Raw genomic sequence first — 16,979 nt, 5'->3', positions numbered from 1 at the left:
ACTGTCTTTTACTGTTGTTTTTTTAAGCTAGGAACTCTAACCTCAAGAGGTGTTTGCACCCTTAGCTGCCACTGTGCAGGATCCTTGTCCACGTGGCTGTTAATTAAGGCTTGTGTCAGCACTTCCATGGCAAACCTCTGCCTTTTAGAGTTTATAACTCAGCCATAAAACTCTGCTCTGGGCTGAAATTTATCATGAAAGGGGCTGCCTGGAAGGAATCCATTCTTTTGTATTTTAGAGCCCCAAAAGCTTATAAGCAACAAGGCAGGAATTTTATACCAAAGGCTGCCACAGGGGAGGGGGAAAAAAAGACTTCAGCTGGTTTTTATAGGAGTGCTGGGTGAGATGTGCTCTCTAAACTGGCTTCCAGGCACTTACTGATCAGGGTGGTGGCTGAGGGTTTGTGTTCTTAACATCATAAATTTCAGGAATTATGGGGGTTTATGCCTCAGGGCCACAGCCTGTGCTCACTGAAACACCACTGAATACCTCTGCCCTCCCTGGTTCTCTAATGGAGTGTGAATCAGTGGAGATTTCTCACTCTTCACTCCCCTCATGGGGATGCCAAGACTTCATTCACACTCCACTACTTCATTAAACCAAGATGGATTTGTCTCTCCTGGTGCACAGTTTGGGTTAGAACCTTCACCCACCAATGCTGCCAGCAGAACGGTCCAAATTGTCCTGAAGTTGGAGGATAGAGTGGGGATGTGTGAATGGGTCCCTGGAGGTGTTCAAGAAATGCCTGGACACGGTGCTTTGGGATGTGGTTTAGTGGCCATGGTGGTATTGAGCAACCTGGTCTAGAGAAGGTATCCCTGCCCATGGGAGAGGGGTTGGAACTGGATGGTCTTTAAAGTCCTTTCCAACCCAAACCATTCAGTGAATCCATCAGTCTGTGAATGTTTGTAACTGGCTATCTTCAATTCATCAGCCTCCACCTTCTTAGGATCTGCTACTGCAGGAAACCAGACTTTAGAACCAACGCAGAGTGGTTGAGGCAATCCCCCTCTCACAGTTCAGACCTTGATGGCATTTCTTGTATTTGTGCCTTTTAAAACACTTGGCATTTCTGAAAGGCAGCTTTTGCCTGAGCTGACTTTGTCAGCACTCCTGCACTGCACTCCTGCAGCTCCAGCTCAACCCAGTCACGCCTCAGGGTGCGGAAGGCAGAGCCCTGCTGGCTCCAAGCCCTGACACCCAACCCTGCAGCTGGACACTTAACATGTGTAAGCTCTTGCAGGACCAGGGGTGTCTCAGTGGTGTCACCTTTCCCACAGCATCTGTCACCCAGTGATTCTTGTCAGGTACAGTCACCTGCTCACCTTTTGAGGTAGCACTGCTCTAAGCTGGCTGAGCACAACACTGTGCAAGTCAGGAGCATCAGCCTGGCCTTCAATGAACCTTTCATGCAGAGAATCGCTTTCACAAATGAGATGCAGACTCTTGTGTCTCCCAGGTCAGAAAACAGAGGTCTGGGCCACCCCAACACTGCTTTCTTCCAAAAGGGAGCCAGAGTGAATATATCCAAACCAACTATGGGCTTTCTTTACAAGCCTAAGCAATTCCCTCTTCCAACAGGAAAAGGTTTACCCCCCCAGACAACATTCCCCAGAACAAAAACACAAAAGGAAGGATATGTGGTTAAGGGGAGAAAGAGGAACAAGGGAGGAAGGAAAAAACCCACAGCACTGACAGACAGCAATGTTCATGTACAGCTAACAGCATCCACATGCCAGTAACAGATCATAAACTCTTAGCCTACCATACACAGAGGGTGCCCCAAAATGGTACCTGCAAGAGGTCTCTCGGAAGGAGATGTTTAAATCCCAGTGGGTGTGGATCCTGTTGACAAACAAACAGAGAGGTCAATGGCACATGCTGAACACTGCATCTCTTGCCACTTAAACCAGATCTGCTCCAGCATGACAACCCACCCCTTGCCTTCTCCAAGTCCCTCTCCCTGGCTCTAGACAGCAGCCATGAAGTAGTCTGTGGAGTCTGGAGTGTCTGCAGCAGGACTCAGCGCAGGGAGAGACCTGCAGCCGAGCCGCACGGCGGAGAGCTGACTTCTCCCTGCTGCATGCAGCCCTCCCTAGTAGGTGCAGGGAGTGCAGGATGTCGTCTCAACTAACAGGAACACGTTTGGGGGAAGCAGCAAGGGCTGTGCAGTGGCATTTTATGAAGAGAAGCCCAATGTGCCTGCAGTGCAGCCCCTCCTCCACGCCCGCCCCAGCTGTAAATAAATTATTAGCAATTTCCCACCTCGGAAATTAATTTCACATATTCTGTCACTCTGCCTGCTGACAAGCAGCAACAGCACATTCCAGATGAACAATATCCTAAATTAAGACAGAGCAGCCACAGGGGTTGTTTTTCTCTTGGCTTTGGTTTTGTTAGGGTTTTTTTTCCCCCCCCCTCCCCTCATGCTACCGAACAGCATCTACACCAACCCGGAGGGCTAAGGCAGATGCTTGACCTTCTGTGGTCTGGAGTCTCCACTTGCTACCAGGGATCACTGATCTCCTCCCCATTGCCCAGAGGAGGTCTGTGACCACCACTGTTTCTCCATGTCAGTGTGATTGATGAGAACCTCAGCCATCTGAGAGCAAACTGGCAAGCAAGCCCACATCCTTGCACAAACCCACTCCTCCCACAGCTCTCAGCATCTGCTGGTGCACATGCTGGGTCCTAGCTGTGTGTATAAATCAGCTCCTGCAGATGTAGGTTCCCCAAAGCATTACACAGCAGTGGCTGCAAATATCACAACCAGCAGAAGCCAACTGCAGATCTGTGCATTTTCTGTATCCCTACAGCACCCCTGCCTCTGTCCTCAGCTAGAGAAAGCAACAGTGTGAAGCTGAGGACCATCTGCCTGTATGACCATCAGGGTGAAAGACTGGGGCTGTTCAGCCTGGAGAAAAGGCTCCAGGGAGACCTTAGAGCTACATTTCAGTATCTGAAGGGGACCTACAGGAAGGCTGGGGAAGGGCTGTTTAGAAGGGTCTGTGGTGGATAGAATGAGGGGCAGTGGTTTGAAACTGGAGCAGGGCAGATTCAGGTTGGACATCAGGAGGAAGTTCTGCACTATGTGAGTGGTGAGACACTGGAACAGGCTGCCCAGAGATGAGGTTGAGGCCCCATCCCTGGAGACATTCAAGGTCAGACTTCATGTGGCCCTGGGCAGCCTGATCTAGCTGGAGATGTCCCTGCTGAGTGCAGAGGGGTTGGACAAGATGACCTCTGAGGATCCCTTCCAACCCAAGGCAATCTGTGAATCTAAGAGCAGAAGCAGCCTAATCTGAAACCTGCTGAAGCCAGAGAGAGCCTTTCTTCCAATTTGGATATGCTCTGAATTGGAGCAGAAAGCACTTAAACACGAGCAGTGAAGTCAACAGGACTCAACTCAGGTTTGAGTGTCTCTTGAAGTGCTTTCCTGAATGGCTGCTCCTGCTTCAGCCTCCTGCAGAAATCAACCAAAAGCAGCTCTCAGCACGGAAATAATTTCACATCCAAGCCACGCTGCTGCTGCAAGTGTTACTAATGGGATGGCCTCTCTGCTGTGCTGCTCCTCAAGACTGGCTCACAAAAGGTGGCTCTCTCAGTAGTTCTTTTAGGGGATTGGTAGATCTTAGTAGAGATGAACTGACAATCATTAAGGTTGGAATAACATCACCAAGTCCAACCATCAATCACCATGCCCGTTAAACCATATCCTGAAGTGCCATGGTCACAGGTTTCTTGAACTCCTCCAGGGATGGGGACTCCTCCAGGGATGGGGACTCCACCACCTCCCTGGGCAGCCTGTTCCAATGCCTGACCACTCTTGCAGGAAAGAAGTTTTTCCTCATCTCCAAACTAAACCTCCCTTAGCACAATTTCAGGCCATTTCCTCTCGTCCTCTCACCTGATACTAAGGAGAAGAGACCAACCCCCACCTCACTCCAACATCCTTTCAGGAAGTTGTAGAGAGCAATGAGGTCTCCCCAGCCTAAACCTCCCCTGGCACAACCTAAGGCCATTTCCACCAACACAGCTGCACTTGCCCCCAGTTTTTCACATTCTTCTTCATCTGCAACAGTTCATAAAACCTTATCCCAGTTTTCCATCTTCCCAAAGTTTTATTTGCAAAGGGAAATGGAGTAGCTACTTCCCAGCTACTGAGCTTATAGCAATAACAGTTGCTCTTCAAAGCTGAAGGCATCAGGCATCATTTGAAAGCTTTCTGGAAAGCAGAGGCCAAATGGGCACTGAGTACAACTTCCAAGAACTGAAGTTCCATCAAACTCTGGGCCACAAGTGGACTTTCCAGGTAAGCTGATCTGAATCCAATGCTCAAAGCCAATTCAAGCTGCCAGCCAAGGCTCTCATGGCTCAGAAGACAGTGGAACTGTGGAGGGTGGAAGCCTGGTTTCACACTGCTCCTCAGAACAGATCTCCTGCACACACAAAACCTCGATAAAGCCCCTTTAATGCCAGCTCAGCACCTCGCACAGCAGACCCTGCCAGCTGCACAGGGGATGTGGGGGAGCTCCAAACACTGCACAGCAATGATGAACTCCATGGGACCACCTGGAAATCCAACTGAAAGACTCAAAAGGAACCTTGTGCTTCTTCAGTGGCTCAAAAAAAACCAACTGAAAGGGTTTGGTCCTGAGCTGTAGAGAGATAAATGCCATGTTTCTCTGATTAGAACTCCACAGGCCCTCTCCTGACGAAAAAACTACAGTGCAGGAAACCTGCACCTCAATACTGGGCTCAGTTGTGGGACCCTCACTGCAAGAAGGATGTGGAGGTGATGGAGCAGATCTAGAGAAGGGCAATGAAGCTGGTGAAGGGCCTGAAGGATAGGGCTGGTGAGGAGCAGCTGAGGGGTTGTTCAGCCTGGAGAAAAGGAGGCTGAAGGAAGACCTTCTGGCTCGCTACAACTCCCTGAATGGAGGTTGGAGACAGAAGGGGTTTGGTCTCTTCTTCCAAGGAGTAAGTGAAGGGACAAGAGAAAATGGCCTCAAGTTGTACCAGGGGAGGTTTAGGTTGGACATGAGGAACAGTTTCTTCCCCAAAAGGGAAGTCAAGGCCTGAAACAAGCTGCCCATGGCAGTGGTGGAGTCTCCATCCCTGGAGGGGTTTCAAAGCTGTGTAGATGTGGTGCTGAGGGCCATGGTTTGCTGGTGACCTGGCAGTGCTGGGTTCACAGTCTCACTGGATGACCTTACAGTTCTCTCCCAACCAAACCAACTCTCTTGATTCGTGGGCTGCTGCAGCTACCGACTTGGGCAGGCTGCAGAACGTGCTGCTGAGCCTTGGGTGAGGGCATGGCTCATGGTGAGCCTCAGCAGAGCTACACTTCAGAGCACCTGAGCACTGCAACCAAGAGTGTAAGCAGGGCGGAGGGAAAACCTCATCGCAAAGGAGCTGCTCTCATCCACACAGAGGCAGAAACATCTATCTGCTGAGATGGATAATTAAACACCCATATTTAGACAAATGAATAGGTGAGAATGAAATTAAATTCTAATTATCTTTCTTTTTGGAGAGGAGGAGGGAGGGGCAGGGAGCAGAACCAAGCACTCACTCTGCAGCGCTCTGCCCCTACCACCAATTAGATCTGCGAGGCTAATGCACGCCTTGCTTGAACAGGTTATTCATCCAATTGAAATCTAATTACTGATCATTTGCCAACTATCTGCTACACCAGCCCCTCCTTGGGTTGGAGAAAGAGTGGAGAGCAGGAGCCAGGCCCTCACAGATTCCTGAGAGGAAAGGAAGGAAAATAAACCCCCACGGCCAGGCAAGCAAAGGTGCTACAGCTGCTGCTGCCTCTCCCCGCCAAGGTCTCGGGCACAGAGTGATCACTTAGAAAGTGTTCAATCAAAACGGCCAGATGGGCCCCACAGCCACACAAACAGGCTCCCTGCACAGCTTCATAGCCAGGGAGGGCAGGCTGGGGGGTACAAGAGATCAGGGACCTCAGTAAAAAGGGACTAGAACATCAGAGCTTGGTTTGTGCAAGGAATTGAATTGTTTATAGACGTGTGTGAATCTCTGGAGCCCGCAGTACAATGAGAATCCAGCCCAGGCAAGAAAGCAGTGGAGCTGGCAAAATAACACAGAGCAGCTGGGAGAGCTTCTAATTTGGAAGTTCTTTCCTTCCCTGTCATTTCTTTTTTACCCTAGCAGTCCCTGCAAGCTTTCAGCATCAGGCTGGCAACCATGAAGAGGCCAACAGTGCGAGTCAGGCATCCCCCCCTCGAAGTCTTGTCACTCCAGGAGCAGAAACAACCTCACTCTGCAGCTGAGCTTCTGCACTGTGGCCAATTTGCTTTCTGCTGCTCCCTTGGCTCACTCCACCATCCCAGGTGCACTCTGCAGCAACCAACACAAATGCCATCTGAGTGTGGAGGATGCTGGACAGCATCCAGCTACACAACAGGTTGCTACTGCCAGAAGAACCTATCACAGCCCCATCTCTTACCCACAACTGTCCCTTCCTAGCCTCATTTCAGACCAACACTGCCTTTGGATGGACTTTCTCTGTACCTTTCCACCTTCTAGCACAAGCAAGGCCGTAGAGAAGTGCCAGATGTGCTCTGGCTCCAGCAGGAGTGCTGTGTGGCACAGCCTGGCACGACAGGGAGCTCCACCATGAGCAGGAAGGTCACACAGCTCTCATCCCAGGCTGGACTGGTTGGGAGCATTGCAGGAAGAGGCCAAGCAAGAGAAGGAAGGCAAAGGCAGTGCTGTGTGCACTGCACATCAGCTGGAGGTGGTGGGACCTCATGGCTCTGAATTACAAACAGATGCTTGTGACAAATATTATGGGAGGGTGCTTGGGTTTGATCTTCAATCAATTAGGGAGTCAAAGAGCAGCAGCCTTGTGGGATGCCAGGAACAGCTTTCCACTTAGAAGGGCAGGCAGTGGAAAGGCTGACAGCAGCCAGCCATTAAGGCTCAGTGGAGGTCAGTAGTTTTGCTATTAGAAAATGGTCACTGAGTGAGGAGGAGGCTGGAAAGCTGGTGTGAGAGGTGAGGGATGCTGGGGGACAGGGGAAGGCAACCTGCTCCTGTCTGGGCTCTCTCCATGTCTGAATAGGGGCAAGGAGACAGTGCTCCACCATTCCTTGAGTAAGCACCTTCACTTCAAATGCTCTCCTCTGGTTTCAAACAGCACCAATCCCATGGCAGGTGCTGGCCACCAGGGCCATGGAAGGTTCAGGGGTGTGAGGAGGAGTGACATAAAAAAGGAGAAAGGAGCTGGGGGTGGTATGAGGCTCTCCAGAAATCTGCTTCCCTTTGCACAAACACCCTGTGACAGGGCTGCTCTTAGTTCTCCTCAAATGGCTTTTATTTCAGAGCAATATTTGGCAAGGAGCTCAGCCTGTTGTGTGCTCTCATTGTACAATCTGCTCCTACTTTTGCTCCCAATCCTCTTTTTTTCCTCTGATGCAAGAACTCCAAAGGCATTTTCACCAGACATGTCTGTTTCATAGAATCACAGAATGGGTTGGGTTGGAAGGACCTCAAAGATCACCCAGTCCCAAGCCCCCTGCCACAGGAAGGGACACCTTCCACTAGCCCAGGTTGCTCAAAGCCTCATCCAACCCAGCCCTGAACACTTTCAGGCAGGGGGCACCTCTCCTATTTACACCTACCTGCACCTATCCTGCCCAATACTCAGCAGTGAAGATGTTTAGTGAGATCCCAGTAGGGTTCTTTCAGGAACAGGTCAGGCCAAAAACTTTCACCATTTTAAACAGGTGCTTAAGGGACTTGGAGCAAGCTGTGTGTGAGCAGCTCCTAACCTGCTCTGTTAAATCTCAGTTGCTATCATTACATTTCTCCTCCCATGCTAATGAATAAGGCCAGACTTTAAAATAGAAATTAAATTCATGCACCCACAAGCCAATGCTGGGCTTCAAGCCAACAGCATGTGAGAAGCTTGCTGTTAAAGCTGAACCTTACTCTCTGGCCACACTGGCTTTCCTCTGCTTGGAGACCCTTAAAGGCAGATGAACCTCAGTGTGAAAAAGCTCACAAGGCTGCTCCTAAGGTAACTCCTCAGTGTCCTTTGGAACTGGAACCCAGGAAGCTCCACCTAAGCACAAGGAGAAACTCCTCTGGTGTGAAGGTACTGGAGCCCTGGAGCAGGCTGCCCAGTGAGGATGTGGAGTCTCCTTCTCTGGAGAGATTCCAAACCCACCTGGATATTGTGATTCTGGGCAAGCTGCTCTGAGGGGCCCTGCTTTAGCACGGGATATCTTCAGAGGTCCCTTCCGACCTCACCAGTCTGGGATGCTGTGAATCTCCTAGGGAATGTAGGGAAGTTAATGCTCCCCAAACTATTCCAGAGCAATAGAGTTTTAGTCCACATTGATTCTTGTGTGTCTATGACAAACCAGAGAGCAGCAACACCAAAGCAGCCAGGTTGGATGGGGCCTCGAGCAACCTGGGCCAGTGAGAGGTGCCGCTGCCCATGGAAGGGAGGTTGGAACTAGGTATCTTTAAGTCCCTTCCAAGCCAAACCATTCTGATTGTATGGTGTGCTAGTTCAGCTTGCTGGGGAAAAGAAGTCTGTGAGAATGAAAAAGGCTTCATGAAGCTAAAGGTCCTAACCTAGGTCTGACTAAAGTGGTTTAATGGCCATGTTGGTGCTGGGTCAATGGTTGGACTCAATGATCTTAGAGGTCTCTTCCAACTGAAACAATGCTATGATTCTACACAATAACCATACAGGGGAGACAGGTGCATGGGTATAGAAATGGTCTATATTCATCTCATTCTTTTCCCCAAACAGGAATCCCTTTTCTCACAGCCAGCCAACCATTCCCACCAGGAGTCAGTACAGCTTAACCAAACCACTGCAATTAAGGTAATGCAACTGTTGGGTGCAGGCAGTGCTGGAAAAGAGCAAGATTTTCAAGAATCCAAAATCTGATTTGAAAGAAAAAGGATTTTCTTCTGCAATGCTGTCCCAGTAATCTGCAGAGCTGAGTGCTGACAGTCTGGGTATCAAGCTACGGTATCAAGCTCAGCAGATGCCTCTGGTTATGTGAGACAAGACTTTAAGCTCTCTGTCTTCCAGACAGGAGGACTAACACAAAGGCTACTTAGCACACCCTGCAAAGCAGGCTAAAGAGGACTCAGGGGGTCTCACTACAAGATGAAAACATTCACCTTTAAGCTTGGTTCACTTGGATTTCAAAGCTGATGAGCCAAGCTCCCTCCAGTGCGAGGCTTGGTTTCCTTACCTCGGTTCCCTACGTGCAAGACAGCAAGGTGACAAGAGTTTTGCAAGGACTTTGGAGTGAAGTAAGTTGGCATGCACTAATTTGAGGGGCAGCTGCTTTCCAGGACTGCAAGAAAAATAGAGGTTTTCTCTGCCTCAGACCTCCTCTGAAGGCCATCACCATGGGCAAGTGCCTAAGATCACACAGGAAATCACTGTCAAAGGGTAGGGTGAGGGACTAGCCAAGAAACTAAGTTCCCAGCTCCTGTTCCAATCCCCATAGAGTCTTTTCTTCACCAATGGTCAGACCTCAAAGTAGCAGAGAGCATTCCAACAATGGGAGGAAACAGTCAGAGAAAGAAAATGGGGACTAGGAGTTGGGGGGGAAAGAAAGAAAAGGTGATGATGTTCAAAGCAATCAAGCAAGGGTTTCCAAGGGCAAGAACTGCAGGTGCACACCAGGGCCAGCCACAGGAATACACAGGTTTGCTCAGGCCCTGACCTTGTTTTCCTGCTATCACAGTTTAACCTATTTCTTCCTCTCAGTGGGAGACAATCCATCACCAATGGGGAGGGGGGGACACACAACAGGTGAATTAAAACCAGAAAGCAGATGGGGCACTGTCTCTGCTGGGCCCCAGCTGTCATGTCTGTGAGCTGTCTAGCCCTTATGATGCTGCTGCTGTCTCTGCAGCCAGCCCCAGCACACCTTCCACCCCAGTCCCCAGGGCTGCTAATGACACAGGGAACAGAGCCAGAGCCTCCCTCTGGCAGGACGGTGCAGGAGTGGGGTCAGGGAGCTCTCCACTCACTGCTCTTGAGCAGGTGGAACTGGCTGGTCCTGCCCTCTTTGGGGCAGGAGGGCTGAGGGATTCATTTGGAAGGGACAAAACGCTTGGGAATGCTGAGGGATCTGAGCAGGAGGTGCTCCCTGCCTGGGCACTGAATTCCATGCTCTTTTTTCCCTGCTGTTGCTGCAGTCCCCAAGAGTGCTGCCTGGCCTCTGTTTGCCCCAGTTCCTCCTTGCTTTTCCCACACACACTGCACCAACAGGCCCCAGAAGAAATGAAAAGGAGAACTGCCCAAGAGCAATGAGAGTCTAACCTATCTGGTGAGAATCATGCACTCCTCTAAGCAATCCAAACAAAGCTTAAACCAGTTTGAAATGTACTGAAGAGCAGAGAAATGATAAGCTGGGGGACCACTGCCTAAGAACTACTGCAGTATTTTTGCTTCATTTCCTAATAAACAAGGCAAAGCAATTACAGTAATTAAAGATTTAAGATAAGAGCACTTTCTATTTGGGGGGCCCAGCATATCAATTATAGAGTTCTCATCTTGTGCTCCCTCCTAATGAGACAATCCAGCACTGTAATTTTGCAGAATTAAAAGCATAATTAAAGGGGGGAGGGGGGGGGAGTGAAGGGGGCAGGAGAAGGAGGGCAGTTTACCCAAACTGATTAGGAGGGTTCCCTTCTCCTCTGTGGCTCCTGTGCACAGGCACAGTCCAGATGCACTCCCCAAACACCTTTTTATTGCCAAGTGATAACCCTTGAACGTGGCTGTTGGACAGCTGCAATGATAAACCCCAGGCTTTAATTACAGGAGGGTTTTATGAGAAGAGCTGGGGACCGGTTTGGCCTCCCTGCTTTTCGGCTGCTGAACGTGTCAGCATCTGGTGGTGGAGGGAAAGGGGGGAAATAGCTTATCTGCTCAGCAGCAAGAAAGACATAAAACATAAGAAAAGCAATTACATGCCTTTGGTTTCCACTCCTCTGTTTTTATAGGGCTTGTCTTAGAATCTGAGTGATTTTATGCATCAGAGGAAGATGACAATCGAGATGAGTTGCAATGATATGCACGGGAGGCTGAGGCACAGCACCTTTAGGTATTTATCTCCCTGTAGCTACAGAGCTTCCAAACATCTCATTTCTTGTTGGTTTGGTGGTTGTTTTTTTCCAGAGGGATGAAAGAACCCAAAAATTTTTCAGATGAATATCATGGGCATTGACATCATACACCAGAGCCCAAGTGACAGCTACCAGAATGCAGCTCAAGACAGAGACAAACCCTTCTCCTCTTCCTTTAACCCTGCATGACTCCTGGATGAGTTTATATGGTAGTGAGAAAGACACAAGCAAAACAGCAAAGACCTGAGATCCTCAGTGACTCTTTGCCTCCTGCAGCTCCATTACTGGGACTAGATGACCTTTGGAGGTCCCTTCCAACCCAGACCATTCCATGATTCTACTTTTAGACCAGAGAGGCCCTCAGAATTGGTGAGCCACAGCTATGCTCTTGAACACTTGTGATAAGAGAACTTACAACCACCACCACTGCTGCTACCTCCCTCCCAAACTTTCCTCCCCAACACTAAATTATCCACTTTACTACATCACAATTTGGGGACAAGTGAAAGCAAAAGGCAGAGCTTCAAGGCCATAGACCTCTGTTCTATGGAAAAGGTCCACAGATGATTTCTTGGTCATGCAATTCATTGACCTCACCAAGCACAGACAGAGAACACTGGACAGAGGGTGAAACACAACACAGGGTCTGCAAATCCAGACACCTTTAGTGCAAACACAAGGCCCCACAAAGCCCTGCTTGCTCCAAACAAGTCTAAGTGCAAAAGAGGTCCCAAATACCCTTTCTGAGCTGTAATGGGAGATTTGCTCTTGAATTTCAAGCCCTGGAGGTGACTCCACTGGGCAATGCTGACCCACAAAGGCTGGTCACCCACTGCCCAGTTTTCTCTGTCTCTGCTCCTGCAGTGCAGCATTCCCCACCAGGCAAGTACCTTCTTTTCATGATACTGATGTGCAGATCCTCCTCCTGCTTTACTTCAGGGTGTTGACCATTGCTCTTATCGCTCTCTTCGCTGTCATCACTATGTGAGAAAATTGAGGTCAGCTCTTTCTTTGGGATCCTGGTTGGAGGTAAGGGGATTGTCCTCTTCTCTGCCAGGCGCCCCCGGTTCTGGCCCAGGATGGAATTGGTTGGAAGGGGAAAGAACAGGAGAAAAGGCAAAAAGAGAAGAAGAATTTGGTTAGACAAGCCAGAACCAAGCAGCTCCTCTTCAACTGCTGTCCTGTGAAGGTTATGGTGTTAGTCACTGGGGGTGTCAGACTGGTATGCTGGGTGGGCAAAGGCTATGTTGACTTTGCACAGAACTAGCTATATCTAGTTCCTCCAGTTCCACTATTCAAGCCATGCACTTCCAGACTCTCCCCACCTCTTCACCCCTGGCTTCATTCCATCTGATCCACACCAATAGGAAAGGAAGATGGCAGAAGAATTAGGCATTCATCTATCTATCTAGAGTATTTCACAGAATCACAGAATCACCAAGGTTGAAAGAGACCTCAAAGATCATCAAGTCCAACCTGGCACCACAGACCTCATGACTAAACCATGGCACCCAGTGCCACATCCAATCCCCTCTTGAACACCTCCAGGGTTGGGGACTCCACCACCTCCCTGGGCAGCACATCCCAATGGCTAACAACTCTCTCAGTGAAGAACTTTCTCCTCACCTCCAGCCTAAACTTCCCCTGGCACAGCTTGAGATTTCCCACCAAATTAGGAAGACATTCTTCCCCATGAGGGTGGTGAGGCACTGGAACAAGTTGCCCAGAGAAGTTATGGTGGCTTCAAGCCTGAAATTGTTGAAAGCCAGGTTGGATGAGACCTCAAGTAACCTGGTCTAGCAGGTGTCCCTGCCTGTGGAAGTGGAGCTGGACTTAGACACTCTTTAAAGTCCCTTGCAACTGAAACCATTCTAGGATGCTATGAAATGCTGCACATGAACACAGCAGGGTAAGTTAAACTCTTGCCAGTAGCCCAGGGAAGATGTGATCCAGATAATCCAGAACACTTTTGACTGCACTGGGAAAACAGCCTAGGCCAGCCAGCAGCAGGTTTGTCTCTCACAGCACTAAACAGTCCACATCAATTTCAACTTGAATTAGAGGAGACTTCCCCCTGTTCATTTGCATGTCCAGATGAATCTAGTAGGTCTTGCCTTGTGCAGCCTTCCCCCTAGGTGGTCCTGGCAGTGCACTGCCCTTTACAACTCACTTCTGCAAGACACAAATAAACAGGAGGAAAACTCCCAGGAGGCAAGAGCTGCTTTTCCACTGCATGGGTATTTGTTTACAGACCCCAGCACAACATGACCCTGGGCCCAACCTCCCATCTTCTGCAAGGAGTGAGCATCTATTACGGATGACTCTGTCGCTACACCCTTTGTGCCTGATCCACAAGAAGAGCTTTGTGCAGCCTGAGCTAGAGGATGTTGGGGTTTCAGCTCCCACTGTGATAGAACACCTTGGTAGCACTTGGGGTGTTTAGCTCAATCTGTCATTGATCAAGATAAAACAGGTTGACCAGGGAGGCTGGGGATGCCCCCCCTGCCTTGGAGGTGCTCAAGGCCAGGATGAATGAGGCCTTGGGCAACCTGGGCTGGTGAGAGGTGTTCCTGGTTGAAGCAGATGATCTTGAAGGTCCCTTCCAACCCAAACCACTCTATTGATCTATGGAGAGCTATAATCTGAGCACATACAGTGGAAGATGTACACTGGGAATGGAGGCAGACTGCAATGTCATTGCCCCACAGAGGATGAAGTTATAGCAAACAAAATCATGGAAGTGGGAAGAGAAGCACAGCGAGGGGCAGGGAAGCACAGCGAGGGGCAGGGATGCAGAGTGAGGGGCAGGGAAGCACAGCCAGGGGCAGGGAAGCACAGCCAGGGGCAGGGATGCAGAGTGAGGGGCAGGGAAGCACAGCCAGGGGCAGGGAAGCACAGCCAGGGGCAGGGAAGCACAGCCAGGGGCAGGGATGCAGAGTGAGGGGCAGGGAAGCACAGCCAGGGGCAGGGAAGCACAGCCAGGGGCAGGGAAGCACAGCCAGGGGCAGGGATGCAGAGTGAGGGGCAGGGAAGCACAGCCAGGGGCAGGGAAGCACAGCCAGGGGCAGGGAAGCACAGCGAGAGGCACAGCTTCATGCACATTCTTTGGACAGGTATGGAAGCACATCTCCTGCAACAGGACAAGCCAAAGGAAAGCAGCATGGGTTTAGCAAAGGCTGGGACAAAAGGTGTGTAATCAAGCAAGTGCAGAGCAGCATTTCACTCAGCACAGTTGCTCTGGAACAATCGATTCCAACTTTCCAAATAAACCTGGCCCAGTGGAAGTGCCCTGGGAATGCCAGGCAGGCTCTCTGCAGGGGAGGAAGCCCAAGTGATAGATGAGGCCAGGCTTTCTTAAATGAAACAAACTAAGAACTTTCCACAAACACAAACCCAGAATTTCCTTGTTTACCTCTGCCAATACATTCCAGTTGTGGTCATTAAAGGGAGCTCTAATCATTGTGATAATTAGCTAAATCCATCTGGAAGGCATCACCCCAAGGAGGCAGATTAGCTTCCCCATGCTGACGCACGCCCAAGCCAAGAACACAGCTGTCTGTGAAGAGCAGACACCCAAGGGAGAGAAAAGCAACAGGCCAAACTGGCCTAAAAATGGGGAAATGTGTGAATACCAGGAAAAAAAAAACCAAGGTGTTTTCTTCTTGAGAGAGATGTGAGGAAGAAAAATGCACCCATGGGCTGCAACAAAGTGAATGCTCCACGTTGGAAAAGACCCCTGGGATCATCAAGTCCAACCACTGACCCTACTCTGCAAAGCTCCCCTCTAAGCCATACCCTCAAGCACTACATCTAAAGGACCTTTAAACACATCCAGGGATGGTGAGTCAACCACACATCCCCCCTGGGCAGCCTGTTCCAATCTCTGAGTATCCCAAGTGCAAAACTTGGATCAAGCTGCAACAGGCTCTGTACTGAGTCCAAATACCCAGACTCAGACACAGGAGAACACCCTTGGTGTGAATATTGCTGGGGGCTCTCAGAGACATCACCTGCAGAAGAAGAATCACTGTGGTGTGAGGGGGCAACTCCATCAATGTGACAAACAGGCAGATGCTTTGCCTCACCCCTGTGGGCTCCCCTACACAGCAGCAGAGATCTACACTGACCCTTAGCAGGAAGGTTTCTGTCTGCCCCCAGGAAGAAAGTGTAATACAAATTGTGCATCTCCAACCCTGAACCACTTTTCCCACACCAGGTGTATTTCCACCTCTGCTCCCTTTCCTGCTCCAGTGCATGAAGAAGATGCTCAGAGCTTCCTCTGCCTAAAGCCACCTCAGTACCTCCAGCTCACGCAGTGCCAGAAGCACAGCAGGGAGGAGAAGAAGAGGGGAAAGGAAAAAGCAAGGAGGGCAGTGTTTGCTCCTCATTTCTGCCTTGCTGAAAAGCCAGGGCTTGCTAGCAGCATGAGCTTTGTCGTGCCCAGAGCTTTATATGTTTTTCTGAAGTTGCAATTTATCATCACAATTAAAGGGGGGAGGCGAGGGAGGGGCTGCAAATTTCCGCTTGCCAATAATTGCAGCTCGCTCTCTGCTGTGACTTCCCAGGCTGAGGAGAACAGCACTGATCAGACACTAAAAATCATTTTATGGCTATTATGGCACCTTTGAGCAGTTACCAGGTCTCAGTGAGTGCCCAGGGACTCATCAGCCCTAACAAGAGTGAGAGTGCAGCAAACAGGGAGGTACTAAACCTGGAGAAGCAGCCCACCAGACCAGGACACAGGTTCCTGCCTTCCACAGAACGCTGCTGCTTTGCCTTCTCCAAGTTGTATCCTCACACCTAAAGCTGCTACATCAAATATCTATCTGTGTACCCATGCAGATACTCACCTCACACACACACAGCTTCTTCCCTTAAAAGACAAGCACAGAACCACACACAGAATGGTAGGGGTTGGAAGGGACCTCCGGAGATCATCCAGTTCAACCTCCTTGCCCAGGCAGGGTCACCCAAACAAGGTCACACAGAAACACAGCCAGGTGGGTTTTGAATGTCTCCACAGATGGAGACACCACAACCTCTCTAGGCAGAATGGACATGAACAGAGAGGAGAATCTGCATCTGTAGCAACCTCTGTTAGGCTTAGATAATGGTTGGACACAATGATCTTAATGATGACAATGATTCTGTGGTTACAAGCTGCACCAGGGGAGGTTTAGGTTGGACATCGGAAGAAACTTCTTCCCTGGAAGGGTTGTCAGCCACTGGCACAGGCTGCCCAAGAAGGTGGCTGAATGCCCATCCCTGGAGGTGTGTCTAACTCTCAGAGATGTGGTGCTGAGGGCCATGGTTTAGCACCAGCCTTGGCAGAGGCAGAGAATGGCTAGACTCGATGCTTTTACAGGGCTTGTCCAACCCAAACCATTCTGTGATCCCCTGGTCACAGACAACCTACACTACCTCTGCTCTGACCAGGGACAGCATTGGAACCAGGACCAGAGTGGTTCCAGTGGCCTTACAAGAGCTGCATTCCAGCACCAGCAAGGCCTTTCTTAAGGCTGTGTTTACTTTGTGTTTCTGCCACTGGGTTTGGGGTATTCCACTCATGCAATTATTAATTTATTTGTTCCCTTCCTCCTTCCCCAGAAAATTAAAACAGACCTGCCCAATCAATTTTGCCTTTTATGTTCATCCATAGTCAGGTTGGAATCAATTGCACTTTCTTAATCTGTTTAGGGCCATTCACCAGTAGATAGATATTACTTTTAAATTAAGCACAAAGGTAGCCAGAAGCCTGCTCCAGAACCTACCACAATCAATTCTCTTTCCATGGCCTTGAAAGGGCACCTGGCCCAAGCTGCAAATAAACAAAAGCAAAACAC

The 16,979-nt window shown here is 49.8% G+C and overlaps 1 protein-coding gene across 6 annotated transcripts in view; it reads right to left on the bottom strand.

The window, feature by feature from the left end:
• Positions 1-16,979, bottom strand: part of SAMD11 (sterile alpha motif domain containing 11) — a 134,708-nt gene that overhangs the window by 82,994 nt on the left and 34,735 nt on the right. For all 6 annotated transcript variants that reach the window (XM_054175766.1, XM_054175767.1, XM_054175770.1 and 3 more), the window contains exons 3-4: positions 12,027-12,205; positions 1,795-1,845 (exon numbers count right to left, since the gene is read on the bottom strand). In XM_054175766.1, coding sequence (XP_054031741.1) covers positions 1,795-1,845; positions 12,027-12,205 — 230 coding nt within the window. The remainder of the gene's footprint in view (positions 1-1,794; positions 1,846-12,026; positions 12,206-16,979) is intronic.

Source organism: Dryobates pubescens, chromosome 33, assembly GCF_014839835.1.
Source record: "Dryobates pubescens isolate bDryPub1 chromosome 33, bDryPub1.pri, whole genome shotgun sequence".
NCBI classification, from domain to species: Eukaryota; Metazoa; Chordata; class Aves; order Piciformes; family Picidae; genus Dryobates; species Dryobates pubescens.
The sequence above is the reverse complement of the archived record's forward strand: the minus strand, read 5'-3'. Positions and strand labels throughout refer to the sequence as shown.